The sequence below is a fragment of the Nerophis lumbriciformis genome, linkage group LG22, assembly GCF_033978685.3.
Source record: "Nerophis lumbriciformis linkage group LG22, RoL_Nlum_v2.1, whole genome shotgun sequence".
Lineage (NCBI taxonomy): Eukaryota > Metazoa > Chordata > Actinopteri > Syngnathiformes > Syngnathidae > Nerophis > Nerophis lumbriciformis.
In genome coordinates this window covers 10,083,634-10,102,260 of record NC_084569.2, presented here as the reverse complement: position 1 = coordinate 10,102,260, position 18,627 = coordinate 10,083,634, and the positions used below count along the sequence as shown (strand labels likewise).

The 18,627-nt window shown below is 39.7% G+C and overlaps 1 protein-coding gene across 2 annotated transcripts in view; it reads right to left on the bottom strand.

The window, feature by feature from the left end:
• il12rb2l (interleukin 12 receptor, beta 2a, like) overlaps positions 1–18,627 on the bottom strand; it is a 64,753-nt gene that overhangs the window by 17,036 nt on the left and 29,090 nt on the right. For both annotated transcript variants that reach the window (XM_061974287.2, XM_061974286.2), the window contains exons 5-10: positions 17,223–17,373; positions 16,989–17,140; positions 8,151–8,293; positions 7,191–7,335; positions 6,998–7,074; positions 2,228–2,462 (exon numbers count right to left, since the gene is read on the bottom strand). In XM_061974287.2, the coding sequence (XP_061830271.1) occupies positions 2,228–2,462; positions 6,998–7,074; positions 7,191–7,335; positions 8,151–8,293; positions 16,989–17,140; positions 17,223–17,373 (903 nt within the window). The remainder of the gene's footprint in view (positions 1–2,227; positions 2,463–6,997; positions 7,075–7,190; positions 7,336–8,150; positions 8,294–16,988; positions 17,141–17,222; positions 17,374–18,627) is intronic.

Sequence of the window (18,627 nt, the reverse complement as noted above, 5' to 3'; positions counted from 1 at the left end):
CCCCCCGCTACCCCCTACTCCCCCCACCTCAACCCCGCCCCCCTCCCCTCAACCCCGCCCACCTCAGCCTCCTCCTGCTCTCTCAGGGAGAGCATGTCCCAAATTCCAAGCTGCTGTTTTGAGGCATGTTAAAAAAAAAAAAAAGCACTTTGTGACTTCAATAATAAATATGGCAGTGCCATGTTGGCATTTTTTTCAATAACTTGAGTTGATTTATTTTGGAAAACCTTGTTACATTGTTTAATACATCCAGCGGCGCATCACAACAAAATTAGGCATAATAATGTGTTAATTCCACGACTGCATATATCGGTATCGGTTGATATCGGAATCGGTAATTAAGAGTTGGACAATATCGGACTATCGGCAAAAAAGCCATTATGGGACATCTCTAATTTAGCCTATAAAGAAATTATTGGAATTGCAATGAATTCCACTCCCTGTGACTACAATTCCAATTCAAATTACAACTCCATCCATCTACCACTTGTCCCTCGGGGATAGCGGGGGGGGGGGGGGGGGGGGGGGTGCTGGAGCCTATCTCAGTCGCCACCTCAACACTAGGGCCAATTTAGTGTTGCCAATCAACCTATCCCCAGGTGCATGTCTTTGTTAAGTTAAAGTACCAATGATTGTCCAACACACACTAGGTGTGGTGAAATGTGTCCTCTGCATTTGACCCATCACCCTGGGAGGTGAGGGGGAGCAGAGAGCAGCAGCGGTGCCACGCCCGGGAATAATTTTTGGTGATTTAACCCCCAATTACGACCCTTGATGCTGAATGCCAAGCAGGGAGGTAATGGGTCCCATTTTTATAGTCTTTGGTATGACTGGTGGGAGGAAGCCGGAGTACCCGGAGGGAAACCACGCAAACTTCACACAGAAAGACCCCGAGCCCGGGGATCAAACCCAGGAAGCTTCGTATTGTGAGGCACACACACTAACCCCTGTGCCACTGTGCCGCCCAAATTACAACTCTTCAGATGGATTTAATTAAAATTCTAAATTTTGAATTTTGCACAAGCCTGGTGTGAATGGCAGAATGCCACTTCACTGGGTTCTGTGTGAAGCGTACCAATGAGTAAATAGGGTATCTTCTGTTCTGTTCCTATCTACTCAGTGGCCTAGTGGTTAGAGTGTCCGCCCTGAGATCGGTAGGTTGTGAGTTCAAACCCCGGCCGAGTCATACCAAAGACTATAAAAATGGGACCCATTACGTCCCTGCTTGGCACTCAGCATCAAGGGTTGGAATTGGGGGTTAAATCACCAAAAATGATTCCCGGGCGCAGCACCGCTGCTGCCCACTGCTCCCCTCACCTCCCAGGGGGTGATCAAGGGGATGGGTCAAATGCAGAGGACAAATTTCACCACACCTAGTGTGTGTGTGACAATCATTGGGACTTTAACTTAACTTTAACTACCCAAAATGTTGAGAGAGCCATATTGGACCAAAAATACAAAAAAAAATCTGCCTGGAGCCGCAAAAAATTAAAAGCCATATTACATACAGATAGTGTGTCATGAGATATAAATTGAATTAAGAGGACTTAAAGGAAACTAAATGACCTCAAATATAGCTACAAATGAGGCATAATGATGCAATATGTACATTATAGCTAGCCTAAATAGCATGTTAGCATCGATTAGCTTGCAGTCATGCAGTGACCAAATATGTCTGATTAGCACTCCAACAAGTCAATAACATCAACAAAACTCACCTTTCATGCACAACGTTAAAAGTTTAGTGGACAAAATGAGACAGAAAAAGAAGTGGCATAAAACACGTCCTAGCAAGTTATACATGTAAACAAACTAAGGTGAGTTCAAGGACCGCCAAAATTAGTAGGACAAAACGGGGCTCGCCAAATACTCGAATCAGTGAAGCATGTTTAATATAAACAGTGTGCTTTATAACAATTAGGGAGGTTTGTGTCATGTTTGTCCTCCTACAGAAACCATATTAAAACAAAAAATTGATTGTTTTCCCCTCATCTTTTTCCATTTTTCATACATTTCTGAAAAAGCTCCAGAGAGCCACTAGGGCGGCGCTAAAGAGCCGCATGCGGCTCTAGAGCCGCGGGTTGCCGACCCCTGACTTAGAAGGATCTCTATGTGCAAGAGGCTAAATGTCTCACCCTGTTTTTGATCTATTATGTGGAGCACCCGCCACAATTTCAAATCAAATGATTTGCAACTTTTATGACAATCTGCACAGAACATACAGTACCTGTTGTTGGGAGGGCAAGGTAAGAAGGCTCCGTAGAACCTTGGGCGTTGTAGGCCGATATATTGACCGATGTTACATTCTTTAAAGAGAAATTGAGGTAGCATTGCATCTCATGGCATACCAGCCGGCCCATCGGCTCGGCTGTGGAAACATTGAAGAAGTCATCATTGCCGTGTTTGGACAGTGTCCATTCATATCCCAGAATGTGACCGTGAGCCTGAGATATAGGAAGCATCTGCAGTGGAACAAAAGGGGTAAAAAAAAAAAAAAAAGACAATGTGACATAAATATGATGGCATACTTTTGCACAAAAAAATAAAGTTGACAGTCTATAGTCTATGACATTTTAATCACTTTATTATAGCAGCAGTGTAGTGGTGTTTAAAGGGGTCCTATTGTGCAAAATCAACATTTCAAACCTGTTAGTACCTGTTTTTGTGTATTTGGGATCCACGTAAGTCCTGAAAATTTTAAATCAAACCAAGGGGGCATGGCGGACATATTTTATAAAACCATCTTGCCTTTTTCCAAACTTACTCCAAACAAGTCGTTTGGAATTTGAGACCGTAGTGACGTATTTTGCCTTAGTTACATTAATGTCATGTCTGTGTGATCATGTTTTTGTTTTGGTCATGTTCGGTTTTGTTTTTGGACTTTTTGTGCACTTTTGTTTTGTCACCATAGCAACCATTAGTTTTCACCTGTCACGTCACGCACCTGTTTCACGTTTTGAGTCACGCACCTGTTTTCGTTAATCATGTCTATAGTATTTAAGTTCATTGTTTTCAGTTTGTCGTTCTGACGACATCCCCGCATTTATACTCTCCACACACTTATGACCCTTGCTGCGCTTTTTCATGCCGTTTTTTCATCCAAGTAAGTTTTCTTTATTCAAGTCATAGTTTGCAAGTTTTGTTTAATTGTTAATAGTTTCTGCCAATGTGCAAGTTCTGTGTTTATAGTCTAGCTTTGTACCTCCGCCCCTGTGCGCGCCTTTTGTTTGATCCTTTTCTTTGTAGTTATAGTGTTTAAATAAATCATGTATTTACCTTCACGCCACATCTGGTCCAATTCACTTGCACCTCGGGAGAACAAACCAAGCCAAAGTCCTAGTCATGACAATTAATGGGTTTTCATTATATCTACTTGCTTGTCTTGATGATATCAAGGCCTGGATGGCCCTAAATTTCTTAAATTTCAATGAAAAGAAGACAGAAGTGATAGTGTTTGGACCTAGTGGTACCTGTGAGCTCCCCCCCTGTTGACTTTGCCCCCTTGGCTTTGCATGTTAAGCCCATGGTCACTGGCTTTTAACCCAGCATGAGACTTTAAACTGTTTTTAACTTTTTAACTGGTTTTTATCTAACAAATTGTTCTTAGAATAATTTGTATTTGCTTTTTCAATGTGTATTCTACTTCTGTTTTAAATGTTATTTTTTTTAGTCTGTCCTTTGCCTGTATTTCTTTGTGGTGTACAGCCCTTTGTTCTTCAACTGTGGTTGTTTTTAAATGGCTTTATAAATAAAGTTGGTATGGTATGGCATGGTATATATGGTAGAGGTTTACCCAAAGAGATTTACATGAGTTGGCCATTTTAATCCAGTTGTTGTCCAAAGTTGAAGATAGTTCCTCATTTTTCTCTATCCTTTTGTTGAGGGGCAGACTGGCTCATACTTGCATATGCATGCCAAAATCCTCCACTGTTGCCATTTGAAGTTGTCACGTTGTGTAAATGGTAAATAAAAACAGAATACAATGATTTGCAACAGCATTGAAATACTCTGTACACTGCAAAAACTGAAATCTAAGTAAGATTAAATATCTCAAATAAGGGTTATATTTGCTTATTTTTTGTCTGATAAGATAATTCTTCTCACTAAGCAGATTTTATGTTGGAGTGTTTTACTTGTTTTAAGGGTTTTGGTCCTAAATGATCTCAGTAAGATATTACAGCTTGTTGCTGAGATTTGATGACCTATATTGAGTAAAACATGCTTGAAACTAGAATATCAAGTGTTGCAAAGCTGTGTCATCAACACTCACAAGTATAAAACTACTTTTTTAAAGTAATCATTTCTTATTTCAAGCATGAAAAAAAAAAATTTAACATGTGACATTTCAAACTATTTTGAATATGCACATTCAGATAAATTCTTCAAAATTACAATCAAAAAAAATTTGACCGGGAGGCCGGGCTGTATATATGCGCACTAATTGACTGAAAGAGCACGCACTTGGCGCGATGATGTCATGTTATCCATGGAAAAATGCATTTTCAGACCATATGATTTGCCTGAGCAGCTAGGAGACCCCGAGAGTAACAAGCGCTTGCCTTGTTGCCTTTCCATTAAGAACAATAAATTACTTTTTAGTATAAGTTTGCTGGTTTCGAGAAATGTAATGCCGAGCGCATATCATTATGTCAAGATAATGGCACTAGCATTTACTTAATTTAAGAACATTTTTCAACATATTGAGCAAAATGGTCTCCTTTTTTTTCTACCAAGGAAAGTGCACTTGTTATTAGTGACAATATACTTATTTTATTGTGCAAAATTTTCACCTAAGAATAATTTATTGTAATCATACAGAAAACACACTTAACACAGTTTATTAGATAAATATTCATATTTATTTAATTATTTGTTTTTTAATTTTTAATCAAAATCTGCCTCGTCTGCCTACCCTGACTCCCTGCAATTCGGTTTTTGTCTACGGTCTAACTATTTGGAATGAATTACGAAGAAAATGGAGGTACCACTGTATAGATACCTCCAAAAATGTTTAACCATTAGATTAATGCTTAATGACTTATGTGCAAATAGTTGCTCAGGTCCGCCTGTGACTCAATAGACGTTTTTTCTGGAGGGTGGTCGTGTGAAACGTTGTGTCAATGCAATGGGGTTTACGAAAATTGGGGGTGATAACTGACTGTGTTTTGTAGAGTTGTGCAAGAACTTTCAAGTCAGTCCAACTCATGTGGTCAAACTTAGGTTTATTAACAGTGCCACCATGTGGTGTATTTGTCAGAAAAACACAGCACAAGCAACACATTACAGTGCATGCTTTGCCAAAATTTCACACTTTTGTCTATCACATACTTTATTGAGCATAGGCACTTGTTTTACATTAGAAAAAAAGGATGTATACATTTTATGTATACATACAAATGATGTGTACATGTCCACAGCTGAACACACAGGTTAGCATTTACAAAACCCCAAACCAGAGAAGTTGGCACGTTGTGTAAATGGTAAATAAAAACAGAATACAATGATTTGCAAATCCTTTTCAACTTATATTCAATTGAATAGACTGCAAAGACAAGATACTTAACGTTCCAACTGGAAAACGTTGTTATTTTTTGCAAATATTTGGAATTTGATGCCTGCAACATGTTTAAAAAAATCAGGCATAAGTGGCAAAAAAGACTGAGAAATTTGAGGAATGCTCATCAAACACTTATTTGGAACATCCCACAGGTGAGCAGGCTAATTGGGAACAGGTGGGTGCCATGATTGGGTATAAAAGCAGCTTCTGTCATGACTGGGACTATGGCTTGGTTTGTTCTCCCGAGGTGCAAGTGAATTGGACTGGTCATGGCGTGAAGGTAAATACATTTTTAATAATAACACTCAAAAGAACAAAAGGCGCGCTCAAGGCGGATGTACAAACTTGACTAATGAAAACAAAAGACTTGCACGGGGGCAAAAAACTAGGAACAACAAAAAACACTAACTGTGGCAATAATAAACAAACTTACTTGGCATGGACATGAAGTGTGCAGAGGTGGACAGAGTGTGACAGGGGGCATAAATGCGGGGATGTCGTCAGGACGAACAACAGAAAATGAATGAACTTAAATACTATGGACATGATTAGTGAAAGCAGGTGCGTGACTCAAAACGTGAAACAGGTGCGTGACGTGACAGGTGAAAACTAATGGTTGCTATGGTGACAAACAAGAGTGCACAATGAGTCCAAACGTGGAACAGGTGAAACTAATGGGTAATCATGCAAACAAGACAAGGGAGTGAAAAGCCAGAAACTAAACAAAACATGACTTAAAACAAAACATGATTACACAGACATGACAGCTTCCATGAAATGCTCAGTCATTCACAAACCAGGATGGGGGGAAGGTCACCACTTTGTGAACAAATGCTTGAGCAAATTGTCGAAAAGTTAAAGAACAACATTTTTCAACGAGCTATTGCAAGGAATTTAGGGATTTCACCATCTACGGTCCGTAATATCATCAAAATGTTCAGAGAATCTGGAGAAATCACTGCACGTAAGCGATGACATTACGGACCTTCGATCTCTCAGGCAGTACTACATCAAAAAGTGACATCAGCGTGTAAAGGATATCACCACATGGGCTCAGGAACACTTCAGAAAACCACCGTCAGTAACTACAGTTTGTCGCTACATCTGTAAGAGCAAGTTAAAACTCTACTATGCAAAGCGAAAGCCATTTATCAACAACACCCAGAAAAGCCGCCGGCTTCGCTGGGCCCGAGGTCATCTAAGATGGACTGATGCAAAGTGGAAAAGTGTTCTGTGGTCTGACAAGTCCACATTTCAAAATTGTTTTTGGAAAATATGGCATTTTTTTCTAGTAAATATACTTAATATGAAGTGAAATTTGATAAGTGGCACTGTGCAATTGTGAATCAATTGTGCAATTGTGAATCTATTCAAGTCAAATATTGTATAGTTACTATTCAGAATCAGAACATAAAAGAGTGTCCAAAAAAAGCTATCTACCTTCCAGGTCATAACACAATCAATATTGGTGGCAGGCACTCCACAATCCTCCCATACGTCCATCTCTCCAGTGGGAGCTGAAACAACAAGTCCAGCTCCAAATGTTAAAACTAGGAACGTTTGAATAGCTAAATAATAGATCCTTCCTCTTTTTTTAACTTTTGCCTAACCACCTTAGAAGAAAAAAGCTAACCTGCTTCAGAGCTTTTTATTCTATGGCTTGCACTCCAGTCGCTCATCAATCCCGTCGCACAGGAACAACGAACTTGAAATTCATAGAACACAGCAGGCTGGACTTCACCGTAGAATTCATAGTTGACGTGTGGTCCGATTTTTTCCTATGTTAAAAAGAAAAAATGTAATTAAATTGAGAGAAAAAATGGGGCAAAAAAAACAATGAAAAGATAAAATGTGGAAATGTCAATACTCCTACTATAATAACTACTAATAACACTGTTAGAATAATTGTTTCTAAATTATCACAAAAACGTTGTATTACATTGAGTTCCTGACAAGAATACAAAAGCTGTCTTTAAAACCTACCAAGAATAAGGGGGCGGGGGAAGCAAGATGAAGGTGTTCCTGTGTTCTTTCATGTATGGTAATCAACAGAAGGATGTTGTTCTGGCCCAAGGACTTCAGAGCGGAGAGATGACAGGATCTGCCCAATTTCCAGGCGACCTCTTTTTGAAGTATTTTACGAACTCTTTTTGAACTATTTTATGGAACTCTTTTTGAACTATTTTACGAACTCTTTTTGAACTGACCTTTCCTGTGAATTGTTTATGACCTTTTCTGTGACCTTTGTCCTTTGAAAACAAAGGTGGCCATGTGGTCGGGGAGGGTCCAAAATAAAAGAAGGAGGCATGCAATCTTTTGGCAGAGCGTGCTGGAGACTGTACAAGAGTACAGTGTGTCCAGGCGTGTCTCCTCAATTTAGTCCAAATTGAATTCTGTCTCTGTTTAATTCTTTGCCTCTTGTCTTGTTTAATAGATGTCATCAGTGTTTGAACCTGACAAACACACAACTAAAAAGCATTTTTTAGCCTTTTTATTAAAAAAAAATTTAAATACACAAAAATATCAAAGTGGCCTATCGCATCTTCCGATTTTTTTGTATGTGGACACCCCTGCATTAGCTTTAAAAAGGTACCTCAATCCAGGTTTTGTCCACCTCAGTACGATATCGCACATCGCACGATCCCAAAGAGAGGTGTTGCTCATTACAGGTGGAATTCCAGGAAATTTCCAAAGGATCTTGTTGGCTCCACATAATCTTAGGTTGGGCTGGTTTCACTACAGGGAGGAGATTTTTTTTTTTACAAAATACGTAAAAGAACACTCAACTTAAAACAAAACACCAAAATAAAGAGCAGTGTGTCCTCGGGCTTCACAATTTTGTCCAAAAAAGAAAATGACGATTGTTTTCTTTGAAAATGTGGTTTTCAATTTTCAATGTTTTTCCAATTTCAATGGTTTTTATTAGAGATGTCCGATAATATCGGACTGCCGATATTATCGGCCGATAAATGCTTTAAAATGTAGTATCGGAAATTATCGGTATCGGTTTGAAAATTATCGGTATCGGTTTCAAAAAGTATAATGTATGACTTTTTAAAACGCCGCTGTGTACACGGACGTAGGGAGATGTACAGAGCGCCAATAAACCTTAAAGGCACTGCCTTTGCGTGCCGGCCCAGTCACATAATATCTACATCAGGACATATAAAAAATAAAATAAAATTATATATATATATATATATATATATATATATATATATATATATATATATATATATACGGCTTTTCACACACACAAGTGAATGCCAAGCATACTTGGTCAACAGCCATACAGGTCACACTGAGGGTGGCCGTATAAACAATTTTAACACTGTTACAAATATGCGCCACACTGTGAACCCACACCAAACAAGAATGACAAACACATTTCGGGAGAACATCCGCACCGTAACACAACATAAACACAACAGAACAAATACCCAGAACCCCTTGCAGCACTAACTCTTCCGGGACGCTACAATATACACCCCCCCGGAGGGATCGAAGGTCATGGACATTGCTGCTCACGTGCAGTGATTTCTCCAGATTCTCTGAACCTTTTGATGATATTACGGACCGTAGATGGTGAAATCCCTAAATTCCTTGCAATAGCTCGTTGAGAAATGTTGTTCTTAAACAATTTGCTCACATATTTGTTCACAAAGTGGTGACCCTTACCCTATCCTTGTTTGTGAATAACTGAGCATTTCATGGAAGCTGCTTTTATAGCCTATCATGGCACCCACCTGTGGGATTTTCCAAATAAGTGTTTGATGAGCATTCCTCAACTTTCTCAGTCTTTTTTGCCACTTGTGCCAGCTTTTTTGAAACATGTTGCAGGCACCAAATTTCAAATGAGCCAAAATTTGCAAAAAATAACTAAGTTTTCAAGTTTGAACGTTAAGTATCTTGTCTTTGCAGTCTATTCAATTGAATATAAGTTGAAAAGGATTTGCAAATCATTGTATTCTGTTTTTATTTAGGATTACAAGGTGCCAACTTCACTGGTTTTGGGTTTTGTAATCATGCAACAATATATTCCACGCATTTTTTGGATTATCAAAAATAAATACTTGAATATTGGATACAATTGTTTACAAGGTTAATATACATTTATATTCACATACCGTATATTCACTGTTACAAGCAGCCCTCCGAGGGCAGCCATAATTGATATGTGGCCCTCAATAAAAACAACTCTGACACCCTTGTTTTTAAAGTAACTACATAGCAGCAGAGCGAAACCGGATGTGAAGACCAGTGTTTTTCAACCTTTTCTGAGCCAAGGCACATTTTTTTTCATTGAAAAAATTCTGAGGCACACCACCAGCAGAAAACATAAAAAAATGAAACCCAACAGCTGATATTGACAATAAAAAGTCGTTCTCGCAATTGTTTGATATGAATTCCAACCATAACCAAGCATGCATCACTATAGCTCTTGTTGTGACTTATTTGGAGTTTTTTGATGTTTTCCTGTGTGTAGTGTTTTAGTTCTTGTCTTATGCTCCTATTTTGTTGCTGATTGTAGTTTAGTCTTTAATGAAGGGACAATGCACAGAAACATTAAGCTCAAAGACAGCTGTTCTGTACCAGATTATAGCTAAATAGCTCATTTCCATCTGCAGTCCCTGGCTACCTAAATTAAAGGAATACAAAATTCATGCAATAAAATTATGACAATAAAATCATACACAAGTATTAAGAAAAAAAGTCATAAAATGCCCTTTCGTGGACACATACTTATAATACAACCACACTTCATTTACAACATCACACAAAGACAATACATGCTCTTGTTCACATCTGTCATCATTTGTAAAAACAACCTTGATTTTAATAGACACACCTCACAATTTACAACAAAAATGCGGGGCCTCACCTGCCATCATGGAAAGAAAAAAAATGTAAAAATATTTTTTTTTAATTAAATTGTTATATGTATCCAGTAGAGATGCGCGGTTTGCGGACACAATCGCGGAGTCCGCGGATTATCCGCGGATCGGGCGGATGAAATTAAAAAAACTAAAATTTTATCCGCTCGCGGGTCGGGTCGGGCGGATTAATTTTTTTTTTTTTTTTTTTTTTTTGCGGGTGGCAGTTAAACCAATTCGGAAATATATATACATAGTTAAATGTTGTTACCCACATACGAAAAACGAGCAGGCACCTGCTGCATATGCCACAACAGAAGAAAAAAAAAGAAAAGAGATGGACACTTTTACGGAGCGGAGAAGGGACGCCTCGCCGGGGTCCGGGACCGAGGCCCCTTCCCCCGAGAGGGCCCCACCGGGAGCCGTAGCTGAGGCGATCCGCGAGAAGGGCCCGACGCACGTCCAGGGTCACTACCGCGCCCACCGCACCGACACCCCGCCTCGTCCGCTTTCGCCGCGGCCGGCGTCACGCGCAGCAGGTAAGCAGCTTACCTGCCCGCCACCCCCGTGGCCGGGGGCTCGTAACATGGGTCACTCCGCGCGCTCCGCCCGCGCAGCTTACCTGCTTGCCACCCCTGTTGCCGGGGGCGCGTAACAGGGGTCACTCCGCGCGTAGTGCGCTCATGAAAGGGGTGGGGCTCACCCTGGTTGATATAGAGAGCAGGACGGTGGCCATGGAAGTTGGAACCCGCTAAGGAGTGTGTAACAACCCACCTGCCGAATCAACTAGCCCTGAAAATGGATGGCGCTGGAGCGTGGGCCCATACCTGGCCGTCGCCGGCAGCGAGACGCGCTTGGAGGTGCGCTCAGCGCGGCTCCCATATGATTGCGCACTGGTGTGCGTCTGGGTCATGACAGCGTGGCACGCGAATGTCTGTGCATTGGATCATTCTCCTTTCTTTAACAGGCAAAAGCTTTATAACCTCACCATACCTGCCAACTTTTAAATCAGAAAAACCTAGTAGCCAGGGTCCAAGGGCCGCAGGCCCCGGTAGGTCCAGGACAAAGTCCTGGTGGAGGGTTCAGGGCTTCGCCCCCCGACGCAAAATGACTATTAGCATTCAGACAGGTTAAAATGTTGCTAAAACCATCACTTTTCTATCAGTCACAGTGACTTTTCAAAACAAAAATATTACAGCAAAAATCATATGGGTTGATTGACATGTTTATTCTGTAAGCTAACTTCAATAGTTTGAAATTATTTTGACAGTTAATGCCAGTTATCCTGTCAACCTTTCACAAGACTTCAATTTGTTAATTGAAAGTATAAATAGTATAAACACTTTTAACAGTATGTCGTGCTGTGAAATACAGCCGACAGGATTGCGCATGCATGGTGCAGGAGAACAAAGGACTTCTTTCATTTAAGGTTTGTGATAAACCATCAAACTCATTCGTTAAAAGGACTCTATAGTAATATAAAGCGAATTTTTCTGGACATTATCATGCAAGAAAAGTTTATTTTTGGGATCGCGATCACCGCGTAATGATTTTTAAAGGTTGCATTACATTATTAAAGGGGTGGGGCTCACCCTGGTTGATATAGAGAGCAGGACGGTGGCCATGGAATTTCATTTAAGGTTTGTGATAAACCATCAAACTCATTCGTTAAAAGGACTCTATAGTAATATAAAGCGAATTTTTCTGGACATTATCATGCAAGAAAAGTTTATTTTTGGGATCGCGATCACCGCGTAATGATTTTTAAAGGTTGCATTACATTATTAACTGTCCCATGTGATCAGCCAGTGCGATTGGAAGTCCATGCTCAATTATTGCCTCCGTAAATAAAACTTCGGCATTTATCACATCCAAAGAATCTGTTTGGGCGACGAAAAACGTTGAAAGTTTTCCACTTGTATCGCTAGCAACGGCATTAGACTTGTGTTTTTTTGTCCCAACGTGGTCTTTTACATCGCTAATTCCTCCGTGTCCGATCGAAAAATCTTGTCTGCACAAGGTGCAATTCGCGTAGTTTTCACCCTTTTTTAATTTTTTTTTATTAATATTAGATATATAACAACGGGCGGATGGTGGGCGGGTGTAGTTCTGATCAAACGTTACATCGGGTGGATGGCGGATGGTTGACGACTTTCTGACGCGGTTGCGGATGAAATAATTGCCTATCCGCGCATCTCTAGTATCCAGTGATTATACTATAAAGTTATTTTCCATTTAACTTCACCCGTTTTAGATTATTTTTATTTAAAATCGCTGAATTTTCACATTTGCCGTTCAAATACTGAGAAGAGACGGTGCGGTGAACAGCAGCCAGTTGAAGCACGTCACTGCGTTGTGCCTCACCATGGATTGCGGACTCGGCTAACTGCTGGCCTGCTGTGCAGTGAAACCGTATTGCTATACATTTCCATAGTTTAGTTAGCTGAGGTATATAATGTACAGTGTATTTTGTCAACAACTGTATGTCTGTAACGTATTTCTTGTGCTGAGCGATCATAAAACGGCTGCAAAAGACGCACTGGCTGAGGCTCGCAGTAATACGCCTCCTGCACCCCCGCCGTAGAATGCACGGCAACCCCTGACGGGAGTGTTATATCAACTAAAGCCCACACTTAAACTTTCCACCTGCAAGATTGAATCTATTTAAAAAAGTTATTTCATAAGAAGCCAAAAAGTGCAAAAACAATCATGTTCTTGTTGGAGGAGTTGTGAATGACTGCAGGGCCACAACATTAGGTACACCTGCAGACTGCAGGTGTACATTATTGTTTTTGCACTTTTTGGCTTCTTATTAAATAACTTTTGTAACCTATTTTTATGGGCTTTCCTCTTTGTGATGTTAAGTTCCTGTTATGCGCTGTTATATAGTATATGCCTTGAGCTCTTATTTTGAAGGCGCTAAGAGCGGAAGTGATGACACGTTGGAGTGGAGTGGAAGTTTTTGAAAGAAGGTAAATAAAGTGGTCCTCGTGTAAACTGGAGCCTCCGTGTTTGTTATTTTGTAGTTTCATACAGTATAGGTGACATTTATAAACCCTCGGTTACACTTTTTTAAATAGATTCAATCTTGCACGTGGAAAGTTTAAGTGAGGGCTTTAGTAGATATAACACTCCCGTCAGGGGGTGCATTAATCCAGCACAACAGCGGCTCATGGACTTCATTTATAAGTAAAGGTAAGACCATAATAACGTTTTTTTTATTAAATGTGCTTTTTTGTGTGCTATAGTTTGTATGTGTAAAGTTAAAGTTAAGTTAAAGTACCAATGATTGTCACACACACACTAGGTGTAATGAAATTTGCCCTCTGCATTTGACCCATCCCCTTGATCACCCCCTGGGAGGTGAGGGGAGCAGTGGGCAGCAGCGGCGCCGCGCCCGGGAATACTTTTTGGTGATTTAACCCCCAATTCCAACCCTTGCTGAGTGCCAAGCAGGGAAGAATGCTGGTATGAGCTTTTAAACATAACCCGTTAACTGCTGCCAATCAAATGGTGAATAAGATACTCTTTAGGGTTCATATGTTTGTAAATCTGACTGTGATGAAGTCAGTGCCTCACCAGTCATCAACCTCACCGCACGTCACTAATACACATTAAGTTGACATGTCAAACAAGGTGCCCACCTTAGTGACCGTGTGAGCAGCTTTGATTGCTCCAAAGCCACTTTTTAACTTCAATTGTGAATGAAGAGTAATCTGTTAGACTTTTCAAGTTTGTTGTGAGGTCGTTCCATTCCTTTATGGCTTTATATGAAAAGGCTGATTGTGCGAAAGATGTTTTACATCTGGGTACGCTACACTGCCCCCTGGTGGAGGCTTGTGTGTTTCTAGTTGTCACAGTAGATGTAAACTGGACAAAGTGCTTAAGTGGCGCTGGTGCAGTGTTATTTAGGATTCGATGGGCCATTCGTATTGATGCCAATCTTTGAATGCTAGCTAAATTTAACAATCTATATTTTTGGAGAACTAAACAGTGATGGTGGTGGTGTGGTTTTCGGTCAAAGATTTTGAGCGATTGTTTGTGCAAAGTTTCCAATGGCCTCAGTGTCATTTTGCTTGCCTGCGACCAACATGTTATACAATAATAAACACGAGACATAATCATTGCATTAAAATAAGTTTGAGCTGCCTCCAATGTTAATAAATTCCTGATACATTTGAACGTTTTTATGTTGTATTTAAGACTCTGGCACATCTGTTTGATATGTTTTTTAAAGTGTTGGCTCTAAAATGACACCCAGGTAATGATATTTACTAACATTTTGTATTATTTCCTTATTAACCGTTATATTTGGAAAGGATGACATTTTATATTTGTTTACAAAATACATTTTTGCCGTTTTCTTAATGTTTAATGTAAGACAAGAGTCATGTAGCCATCTTGCCACCTTCTCCATGGCTGCTGTAAGTTTTCTGGCAACCGTTTCAGCGTCCTTTCCCCAAATATAAATAACCGTGTCATCTGCATACATCTGGATATTTACATCCTCACATACAGATGGCAGGTCGTTTATATACATGGAGAAAAGAAGACGCCGTCTGCTCCACGCGCTGTAAGTCTTTGCTGTCGTCCAGCATTCGGTTTTTGTTTACTTTGCAGCCAGTTCAGTTTTAGTTTTGCATAGCCTTCCCTATGCTTCAATGCCTTTTCTAAGCGGCACTCGTCTTTTGTTTATTTTTGGTTTAAGCATTTGACACCTTTTTCCCTGCAAACCATCGTCGTCGTTCCCGACATCTACAAAGCAATTAGCTACCTGCTGCCACCTACTGGTATGGAAGAGTATTACACGGTTACTCTGCCACGCTTTAGACAGTGCAGACACTCAACAACGGCACATTTACGGTTTATAATTACTGGTTTGAAAAATAAATTTTTAACCCAATTACCGTATTTTTTGGAGTATAAGTCGCACCGGCCGAAAATGCATAATAAAGAAGGAAAAAAACATATACCGTATTTTCCGCACCATAAGGCGCCCTGGGTTAAAAGCCGCGCCTTCAATGAACGGCATATTTCAAAACTTTGTCCACCTATAAGCCGCCCCATGTTGTAAGCCGCATCTAACTGCGCTAAAGGAATGTCAAAAAAACAGTCAGATAGGTCAGTCAAACTTTAATAATATATTAAAAACCAGCGTTCTAACAACTCTGTTCACTCCCAAAATGTACGCAAATGTGCAATCACAAACATACGTATATCAACATGGACAGAGCTGCGTGAAAAAAGCCACCCGGCCTCTTCGCGTAAACTTAAACTTACCTTAACCACTCGCTCATCTTTTCTTCATCCATCCCTTCGAGTTAGCTTTTATGATGACGCCGGCTGGAAAGGTCTCTTTTGGCAAGGTCTTCCTTTTGAATATCACCACGGGTGGAAGTTAGCATGGCAAGCTAGAACCACAGTGAAGGATGATTTCTCATTCCCTGTGGTGCGAATATTCACCGTACGTGCTCCCGTTCCACAGTGCGGTTCACAGGAATATCAGTTGCTGTGAAATACGGTAGTAATCCGTGTGCGGATGGAGAGATTGCGTCTTTTCATGAACCGGATCCTTGTCGCTTAGTAGGAGCCATTTTGTGGTCTTTACAGATGTAAACAGGAAATGAAACGTACGGTGATATCCGCGCGTTTTTTCTTCTTTTTCCGGGGGCGGGTGGTTGCTTACAGTAGAAGAAGAAGCGCTTCCTGTTCTATGGGGGCGGGTGCTTACCTTGGCGGTTGCTTGCGTAGAAGAAGAAGCGCTTCCTGTTCTACCGGGAAAAAAGATGGCGGCTGTTTACCTAAGTTGCGAGATCGAAACTTTATGAAAATGAATCTTAATATTTATCCATATATAAAGCGCACCGGGTTAAAAGCCGCACTGTCAGCTTTTGAGTAAATTTGTGGTTTTTAGGTGCGGCTAATGGTGCGGAAAATACGGTATAAGTCGCATTTTTGGGGGAAATTTATTTGATAAAATCCAACACCAAGAATAGACATTTGAAAGGCAATTTAAAATAAATAAAGAATAGTGAACAACAGACTGAATAAGTGTACATTATATGAGGCATAAATAACCAACTGGTATGTTAACGTAACATATTATGGTAAGAGTCATTCAAATAACTATAACATATAGAACTTGCTATACGTTTACCAAACAATCTGTCACTCCTAATCGCTAAATCCCATGAAATCTTATACGTCTAGTCTCTTACGTGAATGAGATAAATAATATTATTTGATATTTTACGGTAATGTGTTAATAATTTCACACATAAGTTGCTCCCGAGTATAAGTCGCAGCCCCGGCCAAACTATGAAAAAACTGCGACTTATAGTCCGAAAAATACGGTAGGTGAAATTACATAATCTCCCACGGCACACCAGACAATATCTCACGGTACACTAGTGTGCCGCGGCACAGTGGTTGAAAAACACTGGTATAGACGATAGTACGAGGAAAGACATGGCAAAGGAGTACATTGTCATAATTAATTCATAGGATAATGATGTAAAACGGATTATTCGTGCAGCCCTAGTGTGTCCTGGACTTACTGATGTGTCCTGTGTTGAAGACAACCTCAAGGGATTTAGCAGAACCCTGTTGGCTCTCAGCCTGGACCCAAACACGAAGTTGACTGTTCATGATAAAGTGCACACGCTTGATGAGGCCTCTCAAACTGGCCCCAGTTGTCACACTGCCCTCACTGGAGGCAAACAGAACAGTGATTAGATTTCCAGATGCTAGGATTTTTGTTTGCTGAGAAACGTCTTATTAATTGTACTTACTCGCTATGCGCCGTCTGCCAGTGTAGACTATATTTTACAGGGACCTGAGGATCAAATGCACGACCCCAAATGCAATGAATATGTAGTTCCCAGCAGTTGTTGTCCTCACATGGAATGTGACACTTGGGTTGAAAATCGCGATCTGGAGGATCTAGTAAACAGAAGAGGTTGAAATGAATTAAATTACAACTTATAATTGTCAAAATAGTCAACGTTCCATGTTGTTCTCCAATGACTCTGCTGACTTTTGCTACGCATTTGCGTCAAATAAAAGCATTGAAGATTAAATGCCAGAATGTACTGCAATACAGTAGCTGCACTGCAAAAAGTCAGTGTTCAAAAACAAGAAAAAAAATATACAAAAGTTAGGGGCATTTTACTTGAACTAAGCAAAATTATCTTGATATGAATTCCAACCATAACAAGAACATTTGGCTTGTCAAGACTTTCCAAAACAAGTAAAATTTGCTAACCTCAATGAACCCAAAAATACCTTAAAATAAGTATTTTCTCACAATAACAAGTGCACTTTTCTTAATAGAAAAAACAAATCTGAGACCTTTTTTCTCAATATGTTGAAAAATATTCTTAAATGAAGTAAATGCTAGTGCCATTATCTTGACATAATGATATTCGCTCGGCATTACATTTCTTGAAACCAGCAAACTTATACTAAAAATTAGTTTATTTTTCTTAATGGAAAGGCAACAAGGCAACCGCTTGTTACTCTCGGGGTCTATTGTCTAAAAATGCATTTTCCCATCGATAACATGACATAATCGCGCCAAGTGCATGCTCTTTCGGTCAATTAGTGCGCAAGGAATATATATATATATATATATGTATATATATATATATATATATATTTACAACCCTGCCCCCGACCAAATTTTTTTTTATTGTAATTTTGAAGAATTTATCTGAATGTGCATGAACTATTTCTGTTCAAAATTGTTAGAAATGTCACATGTTAAATTTTTAAATATTAACTGTCATTTTGCTGTACTGTGCCAACTGTACTACTATATGAGTACGTATTTTCTATATTGTTTAATTGAAAATAAAACAGCAAAGTCCATTTGGCTGTCGTCTGTTTTAATTATGAGACACATTTGTGTCAAAGTCATGATTTTTTTATTTCATGCTTGAAATAATAAATTCTTACTTTGAAAAAAGTAGTTTTATACTTGTGAGTGTTGATGACACAGCTTTGCAACAGTTGATATTCTAGTTTCAAGCATGTTTTACTCAATATAGGTCATCAAATCTCAGCAACAAGCTGTAATATCTTACTGAGATCATTCAGGACCAAAACCCTTAAAACAAGTAAAACACTCTAACATAAAATCTGCTTAGTGAGAAGAATGATTTCTCAGACAGAAAATAAGCAAATAACACCCTTATT